At 48.7% G+C, this 21,854-nt stretch overlaps 1 protein-coding gene across 1 annotated transcript; it reads left to right on the top strand.

Moving 5' to 3' along the window:
- The first annotated feature begins 1,046 nt into the window (after positions 1-1,046).
- On the top strand, positions 1,047-6,394 carry NEURL3 (neuralized E3 ubiquitin protein ligase 3). Its single transcript, XM_040496644.1, has 4 exons — positions 1,047-1,214; positions 3,941-4,426; positions 5,359-5,427; positions 6,081-6,394. The coding sequence occupies exons 1-4, from the start codon at positions 1,187-1,189 to the stop codon at positions 6,299-6,301; spliced, it is 804 nt and encodes a 267-aa protein (XP_040352578.1). The 5' UTR covers positions 1,047-1,186; the 3' UTR covers positions 6,302-6,394.
- The last annotated feature ends 15,460 nt before the right edge of the window (positions 6,395-21,854 follow it).

Below are 21,854 nucleotides of genomic sequence, written 5' to 3' on the forward strand. Positions count from 1 at the left end.
TATCCTCATAGCTGAGTTCAGAGTAGTCACTGATCATGACCTTGATCTGGGGTCTTGGGGAAGGTCCTAGCCTGGAGGTGGAGGGCCAGGATACTCATAAGTCTCCAAACTAACCCAGAGCCTTGCCACCTAAAGTGGGTTCCACAGAACCACCTTGTTAGAAAAGTAAGATTCCAGCCATAGCCCCAGACCTTCTGAACCAATCAGCATTTTAATATGATCTCCAGGAGGTTCATGTGCCTGTTGCAATGTGAGAAGCACCAGGTTAGAACAAGCCATTTTCCCTCTACCAGCCTCAGTTTCCCTATAGGAATGGAGGGGGCAGAAGATCTCTGACTTTTTTCGCTTTTTTTTAAAATAGACTCCATGCCCAATATGGGGCTTGAACTCACCACCCTGAGATCAGGAGTCACTTGCTCTACCGACTGAGCCAGCCAGGGATCCCAGATCTTTGACTTCTTTGCCACAGCTAACACACTGGGAGCCAGGCCTCTGGCGTGACCTGTCCTGTGGGACTATATGCATTTTGTAGTGGATTGTGGAAAGTGGAATTCTGATTCCAGCAAGGTTGGGGAAGCAATCAACACCTCTCCCGTTCGGTCTGACTCACCCCTCTCCTCTCTGCCTGAGACCCAGGGCTGGGGCAACTTCACAGGTTCTGGGATGCAGCCAATTCAATTCAATCCACTTCAGCAACATTGATTAAGCACCTTGTGTGTGTGCCGGGCTCTGTAGCAGTGAATCTCCACCCTGACTGTACATTAGAATCATCCAGGGTGCTTTTATAAACTACTGATGCTGGGCCCCACCCTGTGCCACTGGGATCAGTTTGCGCGTGAGTACTTCTAAATGTGCCTCAAGCCATGATAATGCACAGCCTGGTGGAGAACGACTGGTCAGAAGTAAGGGAGCAGTCTATCCTAAATCCTGCCCGGGCCACCTCCCCAGTCGTTGCTTCCTTTTAGGTCAGCCAGCTGCAGCGGTTCTGTGGTGAGCCAGAGGCAATCATCAGGAAATTCCCTGGATATCATAACCCGTGACAGCAACATCTAATTAATCATCAACTATGTAACATGATCCTGACCCATAACGAAGGGACCTGCTGAGCCTTTGGAAACCTGTCTACTGGCCTTCTCCAGACAATTCCTTCCAGATCCAGGTATCCGTGCCCGAGGATCCCAGGCTGATGGGGGCCCAGCTCTCCTCCCAGGCTGGTAAGTGGGAGCCCTAAGTTTGGTCGGCAAGGGATCCAAGAGGCAGAGGGGAGGCTGTGGAACCTTGGGCGAGTCAGTTTTCCCTAGGGCCTCAGTTTCTTCATCTGCAGGCTGGGGCCAATGCGATTCACCTTGCCTGACAGCTTATAGGGCTGTCAGAAGCAAAGACCAAAAGGTTGCCAGGCACAATAGTTCTCTGAGAGCCTCACCTGAGACCACAGCGTTCCCTTGGTGTGCAGGGGCAGGAGAGAGAGAATCTGCTTTTACTGCCAGAGATCCAGACTGCATCTCAGAACCCTGCTCCCTCCCAGGCAGAGAGCCTGGAGTCTCAGCCCTTGGCTCCCTAAGGGCACCAAAGGCTCACACACCAGCAGCAGGTACTGCCCCGAGCTTGGGGGGCAGGGAGGTGGTAAGGACGGTGGGGGCCAAGCTTCTGTTGCTGCTACTGCTGCTGTGGCAACTGTGTCTGGATTCCAGGTCACGGTGGTGCCATGGAGGAGGCAGCAAGGAGTGTGGGGGGCAGGAGTGGGGCCCCGGCTCCTCCACTCCTGGCTGTGAAGATGTGCAGAACCACCCCAACTCAGTTCCCTCTGGGTGCTCCCCTGCAGGTTGTGGGAGGAGTGAAATAAGCTGTAAGGGTTAACAGGTGCCTGGCACCCAAGTGGCTTGGTGACTGGAGGGGTGGTGATGAAGAAGGTGATAGAGATCTGGGGAGGTCCTTGCTGAGCAGGGGGCTGACCCTCAGTTACTTAGATTCCAAGAGACTTACTGCCAAGATTTTCTTTGAATCTACCTGGGGGGTGTGGTGGGGGCGGTGGGGGGAGGGGAGGCATGCAAAAGTCACGATGCCTACCCAGGGGGGCAGTCAGCTCCTCATACTCAGGATCTCCAGGCAGGTACCTGGAGACTGCAGGTCTTGGCTGACCATGCATATCGATCCCATTGGTGGATAAGGAGACCTATACCCAGTGGGGCAGTGACCTGCATAGGTGACCAACAGAGCGGGGACTAGAATCTGGGTATCGGACATGGCTGCCCTCCTCAGAGCTCCTGCAGTGACTCTGCACTAGGCCCAAAGACAAGTCCATCCGATGTCAGGGCCCTCGGCTCTGACTCCTGGTCACCCACCGTCCGTGCCTACTTGGGGACTCCCCTTTGCTTGTGCATAGCCTCCAGGAAAAGGCATCTGGGCAGACTATCAGGAAGGGAGGGAGACATTAGGGTATTCCAGGAAGGGGTGACATGCAGGGGATGTGGGTGAGGGAGGGGTGAGCTTGGATAGCAGGACCCTGTGAGCGAGTTCAGAGGTCCCCAAGGCCAGAGTGAGTGCTTGTTCCTAATGCCTCAGCGAGGGGAACCATGGAACCATGATATGCTTGCCTCTGGCCTGAATCCATCGGGAACAGATTGACTATGACCTCAAGGGTGTCCCTTGCGCCTGACCAGATTGAGTGTTGCACCTTGTGACCCGTTGGAATCTTGCAGGCTTGTGAGTAATCAGAGGAGCAGAGCTGGAGAAGCTGATGAGATCTGGGAGGGGAGGGGCCTTGCTCTTTTGGGTTGGGTTCAGGCTCAAGTCCGGATTGAATCCCACCCCCCCCCTTTTTTTTTAGTGTTTATTTATTTTTGAGAGAGAGACAGAGAGAGACAGAGCATAAGCAGAGGAGGGGCAGCGAGAGAGGGAGACAGAGAATCTGAAGCAGGCTCCAGGATCCGAGCTATCAGCACAGAGCCGAATGTGGGGCTCAAACTCACAAACTGTGAGATCATGCCCTGAGCTGATGCTCAACCGACTGAGCCACCCAGGCTCCTGCTGATTGAGTTCGCTATTTTCAGCTTCCCTCCTCTAACCAAGAAAGAACAGGACAAGAGGGGGGTAAGGGAGGAGAGCAGCTCTGGCTCAGGAAGCTCACCAGCTTCCTCCAGGCTCAGGCCTGAGGCTTGAGAGGAAAGGCTGCCCAGTAGGGAACTTCCCCTCCCGACTGCCAAGTGGAGTGGGGTCGGGAAGTCCCCGGATTTCAAAGCTCAGCCCTGGCCTTGGCTGGCCCAGCCCACCATTCTGACACCCCACCCCCGCCACAACCTGGGACTCCCTCTCTAGCCTGTGCCGCCCCACCTGGCTCTGTGGGGGAGCTGTTGGACCCCTTTCTCTCCTAGGAAAAGGAAGTCACCCTCACTGGGGGCCATGGCCTTCACAGATGATGCAGGTTTTCTGTGGGACAATCATAAAGTCAGACAAACAGAGAGGAAAACAGCTTTAATACCAGGACCCGTCTGCCAGAGCTGAGCACCATTAGCAGACCCATCTCCTCTCAGGTTGTTTCTAGATACAGGGAGAATATATGTGTGTATATTAAACATATGTGTCGAGCAAAACCTGGATCATATTATGTATACTATTTCTAACACCTGCTCTTTCTATTTAATGCCAATAACCGTGACTAGGTATTTAGAGCCGGTACACGTAGGCGTGATTTTACAACATCCCTCCGGGAGGGGAACTGAGGTGGGGGAATTCACAGTGGGAATTCAGATCCCAGACATGCAAAGTGTGCTCCTCACCAGGCTCTAATCAGGTCTCTGGGGGCTCCCTGGAGGAGGGCAGGGGCAATGGCCCCGGGGAGATGCGGGGGTGGGGGGCGGAGATAGCTCTGGGGAACAAATGAGTCCGAATCCAGACCACACTGACGTCACCATCCCCCCCCCACCCCCCCCCATCTCCGCAGACACCAAGGCGCCCCGGGAGACACTGCGCTTCCACCCTGAGGCCAAGGGCGCGCAGGTGCGTCTAGACGCCCAGCGGTGCACTGCGCGCAGGAACGCCACGTTCCACGACGGCATCGTGTTCAGCCAGCGGCCGGTGCTTCCCGGGGAGCGGGTGGCGGTCCGCGTGGTGTGGCACGAGGGCGGCTGGTGCGGCGGGCTCCGCGTGGGCTTCACGCGCCTGGACCCCGCGCGGGTGTCCGCGCCCAGCCTGCCACCCTTCGTGTGTCCGGACCTGGAGCTGCAGAGCCCGACATGGGCGGCCATGCTGCCCGAGGGCTGCGCGCTGGCGGGGGACGTGGTCTGCTTCTGGGTGAACCGCAGGGGCCGGCTTTTCGTCAGGGTCAACTCGGGCCCCCGGCTGCTGCTGCGCAAGGGCGTGCTCATGGGCGCCCCCCTCTGGGCCGTGATGGACGTGTACGGGACCACCAAGGCCATCAAGCTACTGGGTGAGACAATCCGCGAGGACCCGGGCACCGCCCCTCGGGTAGCTCGGGTGGTACTGCGTCCCCATCCAGAGCCGTGGGGAGATCCTTTCATCTTTTTCTATACGGTCAGTTTTACGTCACTGGCACTGGAGACGCCAGATGGACAAGACCCCAGTCAAAGGGAGGGCAGCCTTGTCCCTAGGGAATGCTATGACTAGCACTCCAAACATCTGTCAGAGGGCTGTTTCACAAAAGGAGAGGTCGGGGGCTGGGTTTTGCTGCCTTAGTAGGAGTTCAGGGGAGTCAAGGGTGGCAAGCAAAGGGAACAGAAGTGGAAGCGGTTAGAGGTGCACAGGAAGACTGCCGGTGGGGGCAGAGTGAGCCGTCCAGTCAATGAGTGGGGAAACCGTAACCATGCCTCTAGCCACCTGAAAGGAGAGTGGACTTGAGGGAGAGTGGATACAGGAAACGTCTATAGAAAGAAATACTGGCATTCCTGTGCTGGTTGTCCACCGGCCTACACAAGCAGTCCATGTCCTCTTCCCCCACCCCTACCGGTTATAAAATCCCTTGTCACAGCGGCTGAAGTCTCGCCCCTGGGACGCCCGATTGGGTAGGTCTGGGGTAGAGCCAAGCACCTGTTTTCCCCACCTCCTGGGGGATTTTAATGCACATCCGGGTTTAGGAAGGTGGGTAACGCTGAGGGTCTCCAGTCAGGCGGCAGCACCAGGGCAAAGGGGAGATGTTTAAAGGAAGGGTGGTTTTAGGAAAAAGCGTTGACAGCTTCACAAATTCTCTGCTGGGGCGAACTGGGGAAGGGGTGGCTGGGGCCATAAGATCAGCGGGGAGCTCCAGCACTGCAAGCAAGCAGGTGGAACTCTTTCAAGGGCCTGGTAGGGTGGAAGCACCTGGGCTTTGCTTTCCTGGGTCCTGAGTTTCCCTCTCTCCCTCAGATCCCACAGCCAGTGCCTTCCCCTCAACCGTGCCACGGGCCCTCATCGATGAGTCTCTGCAGCCGGAAGGTGAGTGGCTTCCCCGAGCCCAGCGAGCCAGGGACAGGCTCCCCAGGACTCTAGCACCAGAGGCCCCACCCCCACCCCCACCCCAGGGAGGCCCCAGCGCTGGGAACTGGCTAAAATCCTTCCGAGTCCCACGAAGTCTCCCACGGGCTTTAGGCCAAAAGATTTGGCTCTGCCTGCTAGAAACCTAAAAGCAATTTAGTAGCTTTGCCTTCTAGAACATTGGCTAACTTTTCAAGTTACAAGAGCACATTCGTGAACAAGTAACGTTGTTTTGTCCCCGCTTGAAAAAGCAGTCCATGTTCGTAATAAAAGTTTTGCCAAACGGAAAGAAAATAAATATTAGAGGATACATAAGGAAGTAAAAAAAAAAAATAACCACTGCCTCTTAGGGGGATTTCCTCCTACTATTTTGTAGTCATATATCTATGAGGAATTGTGCTGTTTTTCTTTTTTTTCCAAGTTGGAATTTTATGATATATATGTACGTGCAGTATGGTTTTCTTCCCATTTCTTTTCATTTGGTTATGTTGTGAGCATTTTCTCATTAATAGTCAAAATAGGCCTGCCTGGTTCTCTGTCCTGTGGTTATAGCATGAGTAGGCTGCCCGCGCTTTGCCCCCACGTGCCCCAACTCGTGTTGTCCCCTTTCCCAGCCACAGCAGGAGAGGAATGTGCCATCTGTTTCCACCACGCTGCCAACACCTGCCTGGTTCCCTGCGGCCACACACACTTCTGCAGCTACTGTGCCTTGCGGGTCTTCAGGGACTTGGCCAAATGCCCTGTATGTCGCTGGGAGATCAAGGCGGTGGTCCCATCGTGGGGCCCACCCATTCTGAGGACTGGGGAGGGCCTCCTGATGCAGGTAGCAAATTGAATCTAGCTCTGAGCCAGAGGGAGGAGGTGCAGCCCCACCTCCGTTCTGGAGAAGAGTCCGAAAAGCTGGTCATCAACAAGAGATGGGGGCAGGGAGGCTCTTTCCCCCTCCCCAACAGGTTGGGGTCCGTGGAGCAAGGAGGAGCCCCTTTTTCTGCCCACATCAGAACTCCCTTCCTAGTGGGGTTCCTGTAGAAAGTGGCTCAGCAGTGGGCCAGCAGGCTTCTGGTCCCCCCCTGCTTGGCTCCAAGTTCATTTGTGCCCAGGGCTTGCCAAGGCTTTTGGCTGGCCGCCTGGTCCAGCCACCATAGACCTAGTAATCATGGTACGCATAGGTCACATCCATGAGAAGGGCCCTTATATAGAGATGAGACAGCCTGATCCCTAGTTTCATAGCTGGGGAAGTTAAGGTAACTGCATGTATCTGGTGAAATCCCAGCCCACCCCTGGGTATTGAGGAGCCTGGACCAGACACACAGAGGCATCTGGGTGGAATGTGTACAGTCCTGTGTGGAAGCTGGGTGACCCCTGACAAATCCTCCAGAAAGTGGATAGGAGAGACCTGCTTGCCTGCCTTGCAGGGTGATTGTGAGGTTCCAGTGAGATCGCGTTTCTGAAGAGGTTTCCGCACGTGAGACTATACTGTCGTTGCTATGCCTTTTTCCTTGCCAAATTCTGAGGTGTCAAAATAAAGTTTGTCTTTTGGGAATGATTTGCAATGAATATGTCCTCTTTGCCACAGTCAGGGGGAGTGGATGGAGCTGTGGCCTGTCGGGATGCTAGGGCATTGGGGAACCCTCTGTCCTCTCCGGATACACCCTACGCTTGCGGTGGACTGGGTGGGGCTTGGGCATTCAGGTCTGTGGACTTTATTCTGCTGAGCACGTGAAGGGGACGGTCCTACACTCCCAGGCCTGAAGTCACAGCCGGGCTTTGCCCCTGCCACCCTTGATTTTGGGGGGACTTCCAGGAGGCTCTGACTCCTGAACGAAGGGAGGAGTTGACCCAAGAGCCCACCTCAGCAGGTGCTTGTGGCGGGGGCAAGCCATACCTGATACTTTGCTGCTGTTCTTCTACTGTGACCAGTGGTATCGAGTCCTATCTCCCGAGAGAGAGGACTAAAAAGGCAGGTCCGACTGTTGTGCTCAGACTTGTAATGATGCTTCATCAACCGCCTCCCTACCCACACCATTGCCGGCCCGTGGGTCAGTGCGTTGGGTTTGGTGAGAAGGGCGTAGCTCACACTCTGGAGTCGGATCCCCTCTCCACCACTCGTGAGTGGTCTAATTTTGGTCATGTGCCTCGATTTCTGCGAGCCTCAGTTTCTTCATCTGTAAAGTGGAAATAAGATCATTGTGTTTGCTGGCGTGTCTGAGAATAGTGAGTATGAAACTTGTACCTTAGATGAAATACTCAAAATACAGCATCTCCCTTCTCCTGGAAAAGGCATCTCCCAGGAGAAGCAGCCAAGAGGTCAGTGGGCGAGGCGTCAGGGATCCGGGTGTGAGTCCTGACAGCCTACTGAGTTTTACCAAGGGCCCCCATGTCACCCCGGTTATTTTGGAATGATTCCTGTAGATCCTTTTTTCATCTTTTTAAGTGTCCTTTTGTTGTTAAACCCAGACACCTCCAAGGCAGGGGCATTACTTTAATCGTATTTCCAGGGAATACCTTCTTCGTAGTTAACCCCTAAGCAAGCCTGGTCTTAGAACGGATCTGTAACCGGAGCAGGGAGACTTCTGCAATGGTGGAGTAAGGAGTTCTGTAAATCCATTCCTCCATAAAGGCAACAAAAATATTGGCAAGATTGTAAAAAATCAACTTTTTCTAGAACTCTAGCTATTCACCAAAGCCTAACAACAATCTGACGAGGGGTTTATCCAAGAGAAACTGCTCAGGTTTGGTAAGAACAGTGGGGTTTGTGGGGTATTGACTTGGCCTACTGCCATCCCTCTAGTCCCAGCTCCATAGTAGCCTTAAAAACCAGCAGCCTGGAAGCTCTTAAGGGGACAGATTGGGTTAGGAACATCTCAGAAAGTTCTATCACCCAAGCATCATCACTATTTGACCTGAATGGCAATTCATTGGAAAAGCTTGATTTATGGGGTGTTGTCATTACTTAATCCAATTTGGAGCTCTCTACTCAGGAAAACCCCTATTCCCAGGGCATTTGTCAAATATAATCAGCTTCAGTTGCTTAACATCACAGCTACCTAAGACTGAGATACCAGTTGGGGCAAACATGAGCCTGGCCAAAAATTTAAAAGGAAGACCTGAGAAGATAGATGTTCACAGGGGACTTTGAAAAACTCTGGTATATTTCTGGGGATCTGAACGACTACGTGCATGGTCTGGAAAGGCCTGAGAGGGCCCCAGTCTCTCACTTCTGGCTTCCCTTGAGGTGCTGTGCAAGCAGAAAGTAAACAGTAAGACAGAGTTGTAAATTGCCTGAGCATTGAAGGCATGCCTCAACCCACAGAGCTCCTTGGCAAAGAGCGGAAGATTTATAGCTCAAGGCATTTAAGGGAATCTCTGTCCAGTCATTAGCTGACTATTAAGCTAACTGAGTGGAGACATCAGTGGCTGCATGCTACAAGGAATATAGACCTTACAGGAGCACCGGGGTGGCTCAGTCAGTTAAGCGTCCGGCTTCGGCTCAGGTCACGATCTCACGGTTGGTGGGTTCAAGCCCCGCGTCAGGCTCTGTGCTGACAGCTCAAAGCCAGGAGCCTGCTTCAGATTCTGTGTCTCCCTCTCGCTCTGCCCCTACCCCAACTCGTGCTCTGTTTCATTCTGTCTCAAAAATAAATACACATTAAAAAAAATAAAAAAAAGTAGACCTTACAGAACTAGTCCCAGAAAGTCATTAAACAAATGGATACACAAACAACAGTAGCAACGAACCCCGGCAGGGGTGGTGGTGGTGGTGGTGTCATATTCAGAGTTGCCAGATGATATCTAGAGGATCTGGTTTTCAAAATAAATTTAAAAAAAAAAATTTTTTTTAACATTTGTTTTTGAGACAGAGAGAGAGCATGAACGGGGTAGGGTCAGAGAGAGAGGGAGACATAGAATCTGAAACAGGCTCCAGGCTCTGAGCTGTCAGCACAGAGCCCGACGTGGGGCTTGAACTCACAGACCGTGAGATCATGACCTGAGCCGAAGTTGGCTGCTTAACCAACTGAGCCACCCAGGTGCCCCTAGGAGGATCTGGTTTTCAAAAGGAAAAATAAATCTCTCTCTCTCTATCTGTATATATATAAAACCTGAAAAGAAACAGGAAAGTATGGCCCATACACAGGAAAAAAATCAGTCACTAGAAACTGCCCCTGAAGAAGGCTAGATGTTGAACTTCCTAGACAAAGATTTTATTTATTTTTCTTAGTTTAATTTTTCTTTGTCTTTTTTTCTTCCTTTTTATTTTTTTTTTTTTAGTTTTTTTTTAGTTTAAAACCAGTGTTATTTTTGTTTTAGGTGTAAAATATAGTGATTCACCAATTCTATACGTTACTCAGTGCTCATCATGATAAATGTGCTCTTCACCCCTTCGCCTGTTTCAGCCATCCCCCTACCCACCTCTCCTCTGGTAACCAGTGTGTTTGTTCTCTGTAGTTAAGAGTCTGTTTCTCGCTTTGTCTTTCTCACCCTCATTTTTCCTTTGTTGATTAAATTCCACATATGAGTGAAATCATATAGTATTTGTCTTTCCCTGACTTTTTTCCCTTAGCATTATTCTCTCCAGCTCCATCTGTGTCATTGCAAATGGGAAGACTTCATTCTTTTTTATGGCTGAACAATATTCCATTGTATATGTAGACCACATCTTCTTTATCCAGTCATCTATCAATGGACACTTGGGCTGCTTCCATAATTTGCCTATTATAAATATTGCTGCGACAAACATAGGGTTGCCTATATCCTTTTGAATTCAGTGTTTTTGTATTCCTTGGTTAAATATTCAGTAGTGTGATTGCTGGATTGTAGTGTAGTTCTCTTTTTTTTTTTTTTTTAACGTTTATTTATTTTTGAGACAGAGAGAGACAGAGCATGAACGGGGGAGGGGCAGAGAGAGGGAGACACAGAATCTGAAACAGGCTCCAGGCTCTGAGCTGTCAGCACAGAGCCTGACGCGGGGCTCGAACTCATGGACTGCAAGATCGTGACCTGAGCCGAAGTCGGCTGCTTAACCGACTGAGCCACCCAGGCGCCCCTGTAGTTCTCTTTTTAATTTTTTGAGGAATCTTCATTACTGCCCCACAATGGCAGTGGCTGTGCCAGTTTGCACTCCCCCCTCCAACACTGCACAAGAGTTCCTGTTTCTCCACATCCTTGCCAACACTTGTTGTTTCTTACAGTTTTGATTTTAGCCATTCTGACAGGTGTGAGGTGATATCTCATGATAGGTTTGATTTGCATTCCCCTTATGATGAGTGATGTTGAGCATCTTATCATGTGTCTGTTGGCCACCTGTATTAGAGACTCACATGAGCTATTATAAATCTGTTCAAAAAGGGGTGCCTGGGTGGCTCAGTCAGTTAAGCGTCCAACTTCAGCTCAGGTCACGATCTCGCGGTCCGTGAGTTCGAGCCCCGAGTCGGGCTCTGGGCTGATGGCTCAGAGCCTGGAGCCTGCTTCCGATTCTGTGTCTCCCTCTCTCTCTGCCCCTCCCCCGTTCATGCTCTGTTTCTCTCTGTCTCAAAAATAAATAAAATGTTAAAATAAATAGAGAACCTCAGTAGGGAGATAGAAATTATAAAAAACAACCATGGGTGCCTGGGTGGCTCAGTTGGTTAAGTGTCTGGTTTCGGCTCAGGTCATGATCTCACCGTTCATGGGTTTGAACCCCACGTCAGGCTCTGTGCTGAATGCTTGCTCAGAGCCCGGAGCCTGTTCCAGATTCTGTGTCTCGTCTCTCTCTGCCCCTCCCCCGCTCGCCCTCTGTCTCACTTTGCCTCTCAAAAATAAATAAATGTAATAAAAAAAATCTTTAAAAACCCAACCAAATAGAAATTCTTTTTAATTAATTAATTAATTATTTTAAAAAATGTACATCCAAGTTAGTTAGCATATAGTGCAACAATGATTTCAGGAGTAGATTCCTTAATGCCCCTTACCCCCGCCTTAGCCCATCCCCCCGTCCCACAACCCCTCCAGCAACCCTCTGTTTGTTCTCTATATTTAAGAATCTCTTATATTCTGTCCCTCTCCCTGTTTATGTATTATTTTTACTTCCCTTCACTTATGTTCATCTGTTTTGTATCTTATATGAGTGAAGCCATATATTTGTCCTTCTCTGACTGACTAATTTCACTTAGCATAATACCCTCCAGTTCCATCCACGTAGTTGCAAATGGCAAGATTTCATTCTTTTTGATTGCCAAGCAATATTCCATTGTGTGTGTGTGTGTGTGTGTGTGTGTGTGTGTGTGTGTGTGTGTATACCACCTCTTCTTTATCCATTCATCCATCGATGGACATTTGGGCTCTTTCCATACTTTGGCTATTGTCGATAGTGCTGCTATAAACATGGGGGTGCATGTGTCCCTTAGAAACACCACACCCGTATCCCGTGGATAAATGCCTAGTAGTGCAATTGCTGGGTCGTAAGGTAGTTCTATTTTTAGTTTTTTGAGGAAATTCCTTACTGTTTTCCAGAGTGGCTGCACCAGTTTGCATTCCCATGTAACAAGTATTTATATAGTATTAATGTCAGCCAGTAAAAATAGTACCTTACATTTAGGGGAAAAGCAATTGTAATGACAATGGATTTCTCATCAGAAACCACGGGGGCCACAAGGAAGTGTCACATTTTTCAAGGGCAGGGGGAAAAAAAACTATCAGTTCAGAATTTTATGCCCAGAGAAATGATCCTTCAGGAATGAAGAGGAAATCAAGATCTTCTCAGATGAAAGAAAACTAAGAGAATTCGTTACCAGCAAACCTAAAGGAATGACAAAAGGAAGTTCCCCAAACAGAAAAATCAGTAATTATAGAAGAAGGAATCTTGGAACATGAGAAAGGAAGAAAGAATAAGGGAAGAATACAAACGCAATGAGGTCTAAGAGCACAAAGGAGCAGGCAGTAGCATAGGAGATACGCACAATATGCCTGGTGGTCATTCTCAGCTGCTGCATTCATATAGAGCTTCCCTGATGTCCGTGAGCACCGAGCTCCCTTGGACCCATAATCCACGGGTTTTTGGCAAGACTCAAAGCAAGTACAAGTACAAGGTTGTTGCCGGGAAGCAGCTGCCCAGCCTGGGACTACATTCTGAACCTTCACCGAAGGAATGTGAGAGAGCACAGTAGGTGCTATATCTGATCTGAGGCTCCTCTCTTCCCCAATGTACTTCTTGCGTGCAGAGGACACTTGAGATTCTAGGGAACGGTCAAAACATAAGACAGAAGGCGAGCTAACCAGGAATCACCGCATTGGACCGTAATGTGGATGAAAACAGAACCTCCGTTGTGCCAAACCACTGAAATCATGGGCTTTGTTACTGCAATTTGTGTTTCCTTGGAGTTTATACCTTTGCAGAATCACAGCACATGACTTTTCCATTTAATAGACAATATTTAAATCTAAAGTAATTTATTTTTATATCATTTGCTGAGCAAATGTCTCACATATGTCTTTTGATATAATTTATTTAATTGGTAGCTTGATTTTTTTGCCATCATGTTATGTGCTCGTGCATGTTTACCACATTTGATGTGCACAAGGTATTTGAAAGAACAATATGAGAAAATATTTGACCTCAGAGCAGTGGTGGCCTTTTAAAACAAGATACAAAAAAACCAAGGCAACGAAGGGGAGACTGGCAAGTTTGATTACATACAGATTGTTAAAAAGCGCTACTTTGCCAAAAGATACCATAAATAAAACTGAAAGGAAAGTTAACCATCAGGAAATAGGGTATTTCAGCATATGTAACAGAATGGATTGACATCCAAATATATACAGCATTCACTCCTACAATCTATAAGAAAATCACAAATAGCTCTCCATGCAAGTACCTAAGGTCACATACAGGGAAATCAATCCAAGCGTCCAATGAACATGTGATAGACGATCTTGTTCACCAGAGTCTGGGAAATGCAAATGAAGGCAGCAACAAAATGCCAACAGAATGCAAATTGATTGAACAAAAAAATTTGTGACATCGTCTACTGAAATTTAAAGTATTCATAACCTATTGCCCCAGTTTTATTTATTCTAGAATATCACTCACACTGGTCAGATGGAAAGTCACTGGATTAAAGCAAATGGAGGAGTGTGTGGGTGAGCTTATATTAATTAGGGTTTATCGACTTGGGGAACATTGTACCATGGTTACAAAGGACAAGTTATCATGATATTTCTGACATACGGAATGTGACATATAGTAAGCTTAATGTATGTAAAAATATATCAGGTGTGTGTGTGTATTAGTAAATGCATAGTAAAGGATCTAGAAGGATAAGAGAGGTAACCCTGAGGAAAGGAGTGGGGTAGTGGAAACTTGACCGAGAAAAATTTAAATTTAACTGCAATATGAAGCTTTTTTTTTTTTTTTAACAATGGGAATGAGTTTCTATACCAGTTAAAAAAAATAAAAATAGTTGCTTTGGTAAATAATCTGGTAGTTCCTCAAAAAGTTAAACATAGTTATACGACTCAGCAATTTCACTCGTAGGTATACACCCTAGAGAATTGAAATCATACGTCCACACAAAAACTTGTATACAAATGTTGATAGCAGGATTATTCATAGTAGCCCCAAAGTGAGAAACAACCCAAATGTCCATCAGCTGATGAATGGATAAACAAAATGTGGTATATCTATACAATGGGATAGTTTTTCACCATAAAAAAGGGCTGAAGTGATGGGGCGCCTGGGTGCCTCCTCCACTTAAGCGTCCAACTTTGGCTCAGGTTATGTTCTCATGGTTCGTGGGTTCAAGCCCTGTGTTGGGCTCTGGGCTGAAAAGGCAGAGCCTGCTTGGGATTGTCTCTCCTCCTCTTTCTCTGCTTGTACCCCACCTGTGCGTTCTCTCTCTCTCTCTCAAAATAAAAAAACTTAAAAAAAAAGAGAGATAAAATGCTGATGCATGCTACAACATGGATGAATCTTGGAAGCATACTAAGAGTAGGAAGCCACTCATAAAGGCCACATATTGTGTGACAGAAGAGGCAAATCCACAAAGACAGAAAGTAAATTAGCAGGTGCCATGGCTGGGGACAGGGAGGAATGGGGAGTGACAACTAAGGGGTATAAGGTTTCTTTTTGGGGTGAGGAAAATGTTCTAAAATTGATTGTCCTGGTGGTTGCATTCCTTTGTGAATATACTAACAACCACTGAGCTGAGCTGCCCACTTTAGAGGTGTGGATAGCATGGAATGTGGATTATACCTCAGTGCAAAAATGTTGCAAAAAAATTGGGGCACCTGGGTGGCTCAGTGGGTTAAGCGTCCGACTTCAGCTCAGGTCATGATCTCACAGTTTATGATTCAAGCCCCATGTCAGGCCCTGGGGTGACTGCTCAGAGCCTGGAGCCTGCTTTGGATTCTGTGTCTCCCTCTCTCTCTGCCCCTGTCCACTTACTCTCTGTCTCTCAAAAAAAATAAACATTAAAAAAAAATTTTTTTAAGTGATGGGCCCCCCCCCAAAAAAAACCCCACCCCACACCCAAATAGACACTAAAACAGATGAATAATGAAGTGCAAGTGGGAGAAGAAGAGGAAGGCAATATTACCCTGGGAGCAGGAAACGCTTCAAAGAGGAAATGACACTTGAACTGTACTTACAGGGCAAATGGCTATTTGGGGACAGGAGGAGAAATTCAGGTAGTCCACATAGTGAGCACAGCTCATGGCAAGGTGGAAAAGTGCAGACTGTGTCAGAGGAACAATGAGGAGGTCACACTGGCCAAAGCAGAGGGAGCCGGAAGGGGAAGGTGGCTGGAACTGACCATGGAGTGCTCCGATGGCTGTGGGTGGCTGAGGGCAGCCCTTGCTGCCCGAGCTGACCCCAGGGAAGCTAATCTGTAGAGGCCACAGGTCACTGGGCCTGTCCCACCACAGCCAAAAAATGCTCTGCTTATAAGGTACTTAGGAGAGGGATACCTGGGTGGCTCAGTTGGTTGAGCATCCGACTCTTGATTTTGGCTCAGGTCACGATCCCAGGGTCACGGGATCAAGCCCCACGTTGGCCTTTACACTGAGCTTGGAGTCTGCTTGGGACTCTCTTTCTCTCTCCCTCTTCTTCTCTCTCCTGCTCAAGTTCTAGAAACAAACAAACAAACAAACTTAGGAGAGAAACAGCCTGCTTCTAAGTTTCACTTTCCTGGAAGTTCGAGATTTATAGTTTTTAGTGATAGGACGCTACTGGATCAAAGCAAAGAGAGTGAGTATATAATGAATCATCATCACGAGGATAATATATAGAGTGAAAGGAAAGTGAAAGTGCAAACCAAGGATTATCAATGTTTGCGATAAACATAAAGCCAGCTTGGGCTGGGTGCAGGGACCTGCGCTGGGGCTTCAATGGGGCTTTCCTGGAGACTGGAGAAAAATTCCCTGTTCAGGTGACTTCCAGATAAGGCTCCTGACTCCAGATAAGGAATGTGTGACTTCAGTCTGGGGAATAACAAGCCCGCCCCTAGGGACCAGGTCCATTGTGTCCCCTGTCCAACACACACACACACACACACACACACACACACACACACATGGCCTACTTAATCCCCCTGGATCCCCCACCCCCTGCTCTGCGTGCAGAGGTCTCCTGCCTGCTGATAAGCTATTCAGGAAATTCCACTTGGAAGAAGTCCACAAGCAAAGGCTGGGGAGGGTGGCAGAGGAAAATTCCCGAGCCTAGTGGCAGGGTCCATCCCACTGTGGACCTGCACCAGATCAGTGTCCTGTCTGCCAGCTGTCCTACTCCGCCCCCCCCATGCCTTCCTTTGAAGGAGGAGGAGGTAGGTGACTAGATGACTAGTCCTAGATGACTCTGGGATCCTCTGGTCTGCATGAAGTAGGTGGGTCACAGCAGATGGCAATATTTCCGTTTTACAGCTAGGAAAGCTGAGGCCTAGACATTGTGTCCAACTTGCCCAAGGCCACTCAGCAGTCCATAGTGTTGTCAGGACTAGACCCCGAACCCCTGGATCCCAGCCACTGCCTCGTGCTGTGTCATTTATGGTTTGACACGAATACAGATCACCTGGGAGATACCACCCCTCCCCATCCCCCCCCCCAAAGTTCCCAACAAAAACAAAGGGTCAATTTGGACACAAACAGTGATGGAGATTGGTCAGCTTACCAATCTTCCTTCCGGGCCCAAACCATCTTTCTGGCTTCCTCTCCAGGACCTCTCCCCACTCCCTGTGCTCCTCCTGGGTCCTGCTGGCCGAAAAGAGGATCAAATACATTCAGTTCTTCACTTGTCCCCTCAAAGTGTGTGTGGTCCTGGGGTGGACTACCCCAAGAGCCCCGAGCTTCCTAAAAGAAAGAACCTAAATACTCTACTGGAAAAAATACACTGTCCTTTTCCTTCCCCAAATGGACACTGAAGAGGACACGACCCTTGGCTGGAAGGGGACAAAGACCCTTGGGTTACCCTAAGGTAGAATCCTTTTTTGATGTTTGTGAGGAAGGGGACCCAAGGGTCCCATACCTGTGTAGCAAGTAGGTGTTCCCCCAGCCACAAGGACACGTCAAGACAGTGTGTGTCCTCTTAGGGGGATGAATTGGGGGCTGACCCTGGAGAGGCCTGAGGCTAGCCTTTTCACCTCAGTGAGTTTATGAGGCCCACAAATCTGATTCTGACAGCTCCCAGTAGATGTAGTCACCTCAGCAGGGTGGGCCCAGTCACCACCATAGGTAAAACCCATTGGGATAAATGTGAAACGACCCAAATGCCTATGGCTGCCCACAGAAACGCCCTGCCCAGACCTCTGCTATGGGGACCGTGAGGGACCAAGAGCCCAGCTTCCCATGGCTGCTCCCGGCCTTTGACTAACATGGCGGAGCTCCAGGGTAGGCCCACCCCTGTAGCGTGGAGGTTCCTGTGATGGTGCTGTTTGCTCAATGATTGCCTCATCAGCCCAGCCAGTCTTCCTGGGGGCTGTCCCACAGACCCAGCTCTTCCCCTCCAACCTTCCTTCCTTCCCTTCTCCCTCCACAGGTGTCAGGCCTGCATCACATCTGAACGCTCTCACCTCTTTCTGCATTTGTCCCCCTTTATCCTCCATAGGACGTAACCCCCCTCCCCCCCATAAATGCCTTGTATGTGTAATTGTCTCTTGGCATCTGCTTCTGGAAGGACCCAACTAGCACAGTGTCCATCAACAGGAGAACGGTTGAAATCAAAGTGCTCACACAACGGATGAGCGAGGGCTATGAGCGTCACCCAGACAGATCTCCAAAATACAATGTTGATCGGAAAAAGCGCGTTGCAGAAGCATGCTTCAAATCAATCCCAGCCCACTAGCGGCTCTAAGCACTTCACAGGAACTTACGTATTTGCCACTCACACCAACATTCTAAAGGAGGACCTATCAGCAGCTCCTTTTCACAGATGACAAAACAGGTGAAAACCTCACTTCTTTGCACCACAGTTTCCTCATCTCATAAAGGGGGTAGAGATAATGCCTCCTCCACAGGACACGGTGAACATAGCAATATATATTTACAGTAAAACCTTGGATTACGAGTAACTTGTTCAGCGAGTGTTCTGCAAGACAAGCAAACATTTCCAACAAATTTTAACCTGTTAAATGAGTGATGTCTAGCAATACAAGCAGTATGTAATGTCGAACATCATATGATCACAACTGAGCCAATGGTTTCCCTCTCTCTCTCTCTCTCTCTCTCTCTCTCGCTCTCGCTCTCGCTCTGTCTCTCTCTCTGCGGGATTGTGGATGATTGTCTCCCATGCTTGGATGCTTGGTCTCAGGCCACGGTGTTTGGCAGAAACCAGTGATTTTTCAGAACATTGGAAGGTGCCCACAGCTGGCACCAGTGTATTTTTTATCACTTCAAAGCACCTATGGACAGTCCTTTGCTTTTCCATCCAAGAGTAAGCTTAGCAATGCCATGCTTCATTCTAGGTCAGGCCGCCTGCAGATATAGACCCTTTCCTCTGCTGCCTTATTGCCAGTCACATTAAATACAGTATATGACAAGAGAGTATTCATACTGTATTGTCGTCAACATCCGTGCAAGTATATACAATGGCCCCCATGCAGAAAAAGATTCCATTAGCCAAGAGATAGCAGTGATTCTGTTAGTGTTAGTGAAAGTTGTCCTACACGAAAACCCTCCTCTCTTTTGTCTCCCAGCCACAAAAGCTTTCAAAGGTAAGTGGCAGGTTAATTTGTTTGTTTTTCTTTATATTTTGTATTTTCTTTATTATTTTGTATTATATTACGGTATTATAATCATTTTTATATGAATACTTTTGGGTTGTGGAATGAATCATCTGCCATTATTTCTTAGGAGGAAATTTGCTTTAATATACAATTGCTTTGGATTACAAGCATGTTTCCAGGATGAATTATGCTCACAAACCAAGGTTTTTCTGCATAGGATTTCTAGATAAGATTCAGATTCCTTTAACAGAAACCCATGGGGGAAGGGAAAGAAAAAAAAAAAAAGGTTAGAGTGGGAGAGAGCCAAAACATAAGAGACTGTTGAAAACTGAGAACAAACTGAGGGCTGATGGGAGGTGGGAGGGAGGGGAGGGTGGGCGATGGGTATTGAGGAGGGCACCTTTTGGGATGAGCACTGGGTGTTGTATGGAAACCAATTTGACAATAAATTTCATATATTAAAAAAACAAAACAAAACAAAAACAACAAAAACAAACAAACAAAAAAAGATTCAGATTGCTAATATAGACCCATAGTTCCTACTCTGAAAATTTGTAAAGATGTGTTTTGGAATTTGGAAATTTTTGGATTTGAGAAAGGGAAAATAGTGAATGTACCATATATCGCATCCCACCAAATCCAGGGAAAGGACTTTGTAATCAAACATGATAAAACTCCTGCCACAAACTTGTGAATATTAAGTGGGATAAATAAGGACTTCACTTCAGTTTCTGCCTCCAAATGCCTTACGGAAGATCTTTTGGTTTCAGAGCTTTTTAGATTTCAGAATCTTGGATAACAGATTATTATCTTTTATCCAAGGACTTATTGTTAGGACTTACTGTCTATGTCCACAAGTGAGTGAGACCTCTAATTGTCTATTTTCATAATGTCCTCACCTGCTTTGAAATCTAAGTAAAAAATAATCTTATCAAGTGGATAAGAAAGTGTTCCTTCCGGGGCCTCTGGATGGCTCAGTCTGTTAACAGCTCAGAGCCTGGAGCCAGCTTCGGATTCTGTGTCTCCCTCTCTCTCTGCTTCTTCTCCGCTCGTGTGTGTGTGTATGTGTGTGTGTGTGTGTGTGTGTGTGTGTGTGTGCATGTGCACGCGCGCTCTCTCTCTCTCTAAAATAAATAAACATTAAAAAAAAAAGTGTCACTTCCTTTTCTGTTTGTTGTCACAGCTCCAAATTCACCAATAGCTAAAGATGCAATGTTACCGGGAACCTCTGGGGTCCTCCCTGACACAACAAATCTGCACGTAGAAACCTGCCCCGGGTAAACTAAATGTGTGACCAGCGCCCTGTCTGCGCAGTTAAGGGGCGGGGGGAAGCTGGCAGATAGCAGCACAGCCTTCTTCACAGAGAGACTGTTCTCTCCCACAGCCACCAGCATTTCAGTGCGTACCTCCAAGGGTGGGTGCTTGCCCCCGAGAGGAGTGCATTTGCCACTCAAGGGAGCTGAGCAGGAGGCTTGGGCAGAAGTGAAACCCCATCTCCTCTCATTCTTGGCTCCCTTTGGTGTCCCTGGTGAGCAGCCACCGCCAATGCCTCAGCTCCTGGTGGGAGTCAAGGCAGAGGTCCTAAAGCAGTCTAAGGGAGAAGTATGAGCCCCTGGGTAAGAGGCAGACAGGGCATGGCATTTTCCTTTCTTACACTGGGTTCCCTCTGCCGCCCTGCCTTAACCACAGGGTCAGACGACGGTTGGTCCTTTCATGGTGGCACTCCTCCTCAGCAAGCTCCTCCTAGAACATGACAGCCCAGGGCCTGTCTCCTGGTGATGTCACCAGGAACACCAGTGGATCAGTGGCGTACTCACGAACCTCCCAGGTACTGCTTAAGAACTTTCCCCAGAGGCTCAAGGGAGGCGTGTGCTTTCTGTGATTCTGATTTCATTCCTTGAGTGCTGTGCTCACAGCCTCGCGTTCACTTAGCATTATGCCCTCAAGTTCCATTCACGTCCTCACAAATGGCAGGATTTCTTTCTTTCTTATGGCTGAATAATATTCCATTGTAGACATACACCACATTTCTCTATCCATTCATCCATTGATGGATACTTAGGTTGTTTCTGTGTCTTGCCTATTGTAAGTAATGCTGCTATGAACACGGGGGTGCTCCTATCTTCTCAAATTCCCAGGTGAAGACCATTTGTTATAGTCTTAGGGGACCCATGAATGGAAGCCGTGCTGGCCACCGGAGCCAGGGGATCAAAGGGTGTCTCCTGAGCAACAGCCACAAAAACTGGGGCAGAAGATTTGTTCACAAGCTCCTTTTGGGGAGACACTGGCCACGTGTGGAGCGGAGCGAGGCAGAGGGAGAGCACAAAGCTAGCACCTGCCCTCTGAGGTTTCTGGAGAGAAATTACCAGAGGCCCTTAGATGAGTGTTTAATTAAAAGCCTGCCCCTCCGCTGCAGCTGTGAAGATAAGCTAATAGGCCTCTTTCCTGTGGGGACGGACGCCTCAGGCTGTACCTCCCTGCCTTGTGTTGCGGGTAGTGGCTGGGTAAGAACTCCTACTCCGTTGGTGACGGCCCTGGGGGGACCTGGGAGCACAAGCCCTGCTGGCCACCAGAGATAGGCGGGCAAGGGTGGTAACCTAACCGGGAAAACCAGGGTGCCAGACTAGGGTTCTAGCTCCTTTTCTGGAGACCTTGCTGACCTGGAGTGAGGGAGAGGGCGGACCACACAGATGACCCCTGCTGGCCTCCATCTTGGGGCTTAATTCAGTAGGCCCTAGACGTGTGTTAAGTTAGATGCCTGCCCCTCAGGCCAAAGCTGGAGGCCTTTTTCACAGAAAGACTGGTCGCTTTTCAGTTGGCTGTGTCTCTGCTGGCCCCGAGGGCAGCCAGGTGAGTCCACAGGATCCCCCGCCCGAGTAAGAAATGGTGCTTGTTTGCCAAGGCCTTGTGGGTCTCAGGGACGTAAACCCCATTGGCTTTCAAAGCTAGATGGTTTTGGAGGCTCATCTCTCAGGTGTAGGTCTTATAAGTTGGGGTGCCAGATGTCGGGCTCAAATCCTTCACTCCTCAGGGAACTATGGGTTTAGAGTTCCCTCCTGCTTATGGGTTGTCACCCTGGGGGGTGAGGTTTATAGCGAGATCTATGTCTCAGCATCTCCTACCCATAAGTGTTTTTTCTCATTTTTTAAAACAGATTTTATTTTATTTTATTTTATTTTATTTTATTTTATTTTATTTTAT

The sequence above is a fragment of the Herpailurus yagouaroundi genome, unplaced genomic scaffold (assembly GCF_014898765.1).
Source record: "Herpailurus yagouaroundi ecotype Mexico unplaced genomic scaffold, PumYag 188, whole genome shotgun sequence".
NCBI lineage: Eukaryota > Metazoa > Chordata > Mammalia > Carnivora > Felidae > Herpailurus > Herpailurus yagouaroundi.